This window comes from Oryx dammah, unplaced genomic scaffold, assembly GCF_014754425.2.
Source record: "Oryx dammah isolate SB20612 unplaced genomic scaffold, SCBI_Odam_1.1 HiC_scaffold_28, whole genome shotgun sequence".
NCBI classification, from domain to species: domain Eukaryota; kingdom Metazoa; phylum Chordata; class Mammalia; order Artiodactyla; family Bovidae; genus Oryx; species Oryx dammah.
The window spans coordinates 683,227-688,680 of record NW_024070212.1 but is presented as its reverse complement, the minus strand read 5'-3'; the positions used below and the strand labels follow the sequence as shown (position 1 = coordinate 688,680).

The 5,454-nt window shown below is 42.0% G+C and overlaps 1 protein-coding gene across 10 annotated transcripts in view; it reads left to right on the top strand.

Moving 5' to 3' along the window:
- Positions 1-5,454, top strand: part of DCAF6 (DDB1 and CUL4 associated factor 6) — a 183,804-nt gene that overhangs the window by 217 nt on the left and 178,133 nt on the right. For 8 of the 10 annotated variants that reach the window (XM_040229938.1, XM_040229934.1, XM_040229937.1 and 5 more), the window contains exon 1: positions 102-478. The exons of the other annotated variants lie outside the window; for them this stretch is intronic. In XM_040229938.1, the coding sequence (XP_040085872.1) occupies positions 382-478 (97 nt within the window). In that variant the 5' untranslated portion in view covers positions 102-381. Of the gene's footprint in view, positions 1-101; positions 479-5,454 lie in introns of those variants that run through there. 10 annotated transcript variants of the gene reach the window in all.

Below are 5,454 nucleotides of genomic sequence, written 5' to 3'. Positions count from 1 at the left end.
TGGCACACACCTGCCTCAGTGCCCAGTGGTCGTCATCTCGCGAGAAAGGCTTGGCAGGGCGGGTGTAGAGGCCGAGGAGAGGGCGGAGTCGAGGCCGCCTCCGCCTCCTCCTTTAGGAGGGGGTGCCGAGGGAGGGGACTGTTGCTGATCTCTGGTTGTTCTGGGTAGTCTGAGAAGGAGTATGAAGCGAGCTCCGGCCCGGGTACGGCCGGACTTCTCAGGCGAAGGCGCTGCTGCCGCCGCCGCCGCTGCCATCTGACTCGCTGCGCTTGAGAGCCCCGGCTCGCGGATGGTGCCGTTGCGGCTCGGGTGTTGATCCGCGTGTCTCTTCCCCTCCTCCCCTCCCCCACGCGGTGGTCTCCCCTCCTCCCCGGCAGAGCCATGTCTCGGGGTGGCTCCTGCCCACACCTGTTGTGGGACGTGAGGAAAAGGGCCCTGGGGCTGGAGGACCCGTCCCGGCTGCGGAGCCGCTACCTCGGTGAGCAGGGGCCCCGGGGGCAGGGGCGCGGAGGGGGCCGCCCGGAGGTGGGGGAGGGGGCCGCGCCGCGGGGCTGGTGGAGACGGCCGCGCCTCCGGGCGGGGGCGTCCCGGAGACTCCGCGGTGCCGGCGGCCCCCGCGCCCTTGGCGGCCGCCCCCGGCGAAGTCGCTCTTCCCTGCTGCCAGCCGCCGCCCTGGTCGGGTTTTCCTCCGGGGGCCGGACCTGGGGCGGACAGTGTTGGCCGGGAAAGGTGTTGGCATCGTTTCAGGAGTGGGACTTGGGGGAAGACTTGTCGAACCTCCCGGAGCTGCCGCGTTTAGAGCAAAAGTTGGCGCTTTTGCTCTCCAGCGCTCTCCCGGCTCCGCCGAAGGATCTAAGTTTGTGTTGACCGCCCCTCCTCTGAAGTCGCGGTTGGGCTTAGGTGGCGGCGGCGACGCGTTGACCACCCTCGGGGACTCCACGCTCCAAACAGATGGGGGGTAAAGTGTCCTGCGGCTCCGAGCCAAAACCTAAAAGTGATCGCTGAGCTGGCCCCACCCCCGCGCGCTTTCCCAGTTGGACTCTGCTGTTCAGTCGTTTAGATTGCTTTAAGGAGGTGTAGGGTTTCGCGTTCCCATTCCCACACCGGCGAAGCACTTGGCATTTACTGTTTCTTAGTTAAGCTTTCTAAAAACAACCTTCGATACTTGAGGGAACGGTAGTCCAGTTTTTTTTTTTCCCGTTTTGTATAAGTGGATTTGTGAGAATTCTGGGTCACGCCTGAGCTAAAAGTGGATGGATTTAGTAAGAGTCTTTTTTCTTCCTTCCTCTGCAGTCTTATCGTTACTCTTTTTTCTTTCTTTTTTATTTTTAATTTGAAGGCAAGACAACATCATTAAAATTTTTTTCTTACCAATTTTGTCACTTTTAGGTATTTGTTGATGTGATTTAAATGCTTTAAATGTCATTTAAATGATTTTAAGTTAAGTGGTTTTGACTTAAAAATCAATGAAAGAAATTGAAATCTCATTACCCCTCATAGTTCGGGTTTGTGATTATTTGAGAGAAGGTAACAGGTATTTTTTTCTTTCCTCCTGCTTTTTAGTGTCTCAAGTGACATGAGTACATTCTCCTTGTAAAAATGAAGCACAAATTCTTATGAGTCCTCTCATTCGTTTCACACACACACCCTTAGAGAGGTAACATGTTCTGTTTCCTGAATATTCTTCTAGACCTTTTCCTTTGAATTCTCACAAGCACATGTGTACGTATAGAAATGCTGTAGGAGTGTGTATGTGTGACCGGCATGTATGATGTCATATTGTAAATATTGTTTTGCAGCTTGCTTTTACATTACATCTTGGAGATCTTTGCATGGTCGTAGAAATAAATTTATCTGTACAGTCTTTTAAACTGTTGCGTAGTATTTAACAGTTTGAAGGTGTCAAGGTTGACTCAGCCTTCTTTTTTTTCTGTACGTTTGCTGTTATTAACAGTGAACATCCTTGTATCAGTACGTGGTTGTGCATTTGTTCTAGGATAAGTACCTGGAGTGGTGATTCATCTTTTTAAAATTTAATATGAATAGAGAGTGCTTGTTTAAACCATTAACCTAAAAGATGTGCAGTATTTCTTTTAATATTTACTTGCTAAGAAATAATTTTAGCTTAATAAAAAGAATACATGTTCTACATGAATGAATTTATATGTGGTCCTTTATTTCAGTTAGTTGGAGCATTTGAATGAGTAGTAATTATTTTTATTATTAATGTTTTCTGCTGGCTCAATTCAATTGTATCTATGATAGAGTCAATTAAAATATAGTAAGATCATAAATTTTCTTTTTCCCTTCCTCTTCTAGTTCCATAATGGAAGTGAAGTTTGTCTTGGGTGGAGGGAAATTGAAGAATGTGACTTCACTGTCTTTCGTAGAAAGTTTAAATTGCAGATTTTCAAACATGTATATTCATACAATGAATTCCATATCTTACATAATATTTTAAATGTGCTAGTAATATATACTTTATGATTATTGCATTCTTGAAATGGCTTCCTTTAAAAGTGTTTTTTTTTAAGTATTAAATAGTTTGAAAAGTAATTTCTTGGCCTTAGGAGACTTTCTTTATACTTTTAGTTTATCTAGCTCATCCACACTCCAGTGCTAATCTTGGCTTAGCATTCAGGAAACAGCAAAATCCACATTAGCACTGTCTGAATTAATGAGGTTTTCTAAAAATAATTTAAAAATATTTATTTATTTGGTGCACAGGGCCTTAGCTGTGACATGTGGGATCTTCTGTCTTTGTTGCAGTATGATGATTCCTTAGCTGTGACCTGCAAGCTCTTAGTTGCTGCACATGGGATCTAGTTCTCTGACTGGTCAGTGATTGTACCTGGTCCACCTGCACTGGGAGCTCGGAGTCTTAGCCACTGGACCACCAGGGAAGTCCCCCAGAAATGATATTTTGAAGTACTCATAAAATCTTTTTAAAAGCCCCCTTTTAAAAAGGGTTTTATAAAGTAAGTGGATTCTCTTTTTTTGGAGACTTCAGTATTTAAACATTTTGATTGTTTATCATAGGTTAAATATTTCTCTAATTATCCATTATTTGTATTTCTAATAATGAATTACTTCTAAATAACAGTAAAATGGGATAGAAGCTACGGACTTTTTTTTGGTAACATATGCATTTCAAATTAATCATAGCATGTATCTTTTGAATAGTAGTATTGAAACATTACAGGTGATTTTATTTAAATTTGGTTAATTATCTCTTCTCCTCCTATAAAGAAAATTATTTCAACAGAAATTTATGTTTCAAAATTTGGGAAGCTGGAACACAGGATGTGTGTTCACATGGTCAGGTTCTAAGTCTGGTGGGGGCCTGCTTCCTGGTTCATAACCATCTTTTCACTGTAACCTCACAAGGCAGAAGAGGTGAGCTAATTCTCTGGGGTCTTTTTTATAAGGGCCCTAATCCAAGTCTTGGAGAAGGAAATGGCAACCCACTCCAAAATTCTTGCCTGGAAAATCCCATGGACAGAGGAGCCTGTTGGGTTACAGTCCATGGGGTTGCAAAGAGTCTGACACGACTGAGCATGCACACATCCAAGCCTAATCACCTCCCCAAAATTCCTGTCTCCTAATACTAATACCTTGGGGGTTAGCATTTCAGCAGAGAAATTTGTCCGGAGGAGGGGGTTGGGGAAATAGGAACCACTAAGCCAGTGACAACTTTATCGTGAAGATTGAAATATCTTTTGTAAGAGGATTAGAATGTCTCTGTCCTTTGAATATCATTAGAGTCAGTATGTATTGAAATGGTTAATTTTGCATTTAGATTAGTCTTGTAGTGTATCAGTACATCTATATTCCAGCTTACAAAGTTCTTCATAAAGTGTTGCAAAGTTACAATATATTTTATAAGGGTCAGAAAATTTTGAGTTTTGCCCGTTTGTTAGCTACTGGGAAAAGTAAGTGAAATATTTGTATTTTGTTTCGTTAGTCTTAAAAAAAAATGTCAATGAAAGTTGAAAAATGTCTGATTTTAATAGTGAATGACAGATATGACAAGTATATGTTACAGAATATACTGATAATTCCTGAAGATTAGGCCACCAAATGCATATTATTAATCATAGCAATGGCAGACCATTGACTAGCTCTGTTGTAGATTTCATTCCTACCTGGTATAGAATTAAAGTGTTTAAAAGGGATAGGAACTTCTGATAGCATGGAGTTTATATTACAGGTATGTTTTATGTCTGTTTTTCAAATGTTTTGACCATTATCCACAGTAATAATACATTTACATGGCAATTTGTGATACACACATAACTAAAAAGATTTCCCAAATGACATTTAGCCTTACTAGGTATGGTGCTGGAGCAGGAAATGGCAACCCACTCCAGTGTTCTTGCCTGGAGGGTCCTGTGGACGGAGGAGCCTGGTGGACTGCTGTCCATGGGGTGGCATAGGGTCGGATACGACTGAAGCGACTTAGTATGCATGCATTCATTGGAGAAGGAAATGGCAACCCACTCCAGCGTTCTTGCCTGGAGAATCCCAGGGATGGGGGAGTCTGGTGGGCTGCCGTCTGTGGGGTCGCACAGAGTCGGACACGACTGAAGTGATGTAGCAGCAGCAGCAGCAGGTATGGTGCATTCTGCTTTCATATAATGTTAAAAAATGTTGGTGTTTACCCAGTAGAATATCCACTAATGAATTTTGGCTTGAGGTTTGCAAAACTACTAGGTGGCGTGTGGTTTTTATAATTGTAACTGAATGTTAGGGTGACTGATTTAGGGTGTCAGATTAAAAAAATTTTTTTTGAATACTGCTGATAACTAGTGAAGATATAGATAATAAAACTTTAAATTTATACTTTGGCAAAGAATAAGTAGGGTAGGACACTTAAATCCTTGGCTTTTTTCTGCCCCCACTATGTCCTGAGGCCTGTGGGGTCTTAGTTCCCCAACCAGAGATTGAACCCAGAGCCTTGGCAGTCAAAGCCCAGAGTTGTAACCACTAGACTGCTGGAGAATTCCTAAATTCTTGTTTCTTGAGTAATACTTACCGTGGGATTTCTGAGTTGTGTGGTAAGTGTGTTTAACTCTGTAAGAAACTTTTTCAGAATAATCATACCATATGGCGTTCACATCAGTAATGTTTGAGAGTTCTAGTTGTTCCTTCTCATCAACACTTGGCATTATGTCTTCTTAATTTTAGCTTTTTAAATAAATATGTAGGTATACTGATACCATTATTAATTTGCATTTGATTTAATCCTCATGATTAATGATTTTGAGTATATTTTCATGACTTATTTGCCATCCATATACTTTGGTTAAATATTCTGATTTACCTTCTTAATATTGTAATACTTTATATAGCCTTTGATACAAATCCTTAACCAGATAATGTATTTTGCAGATATTTTCTCCCTGTTGTGTCTTGTCTTTTTCTCGACAGCATCTTTTGTAGTTCATGCTTTTT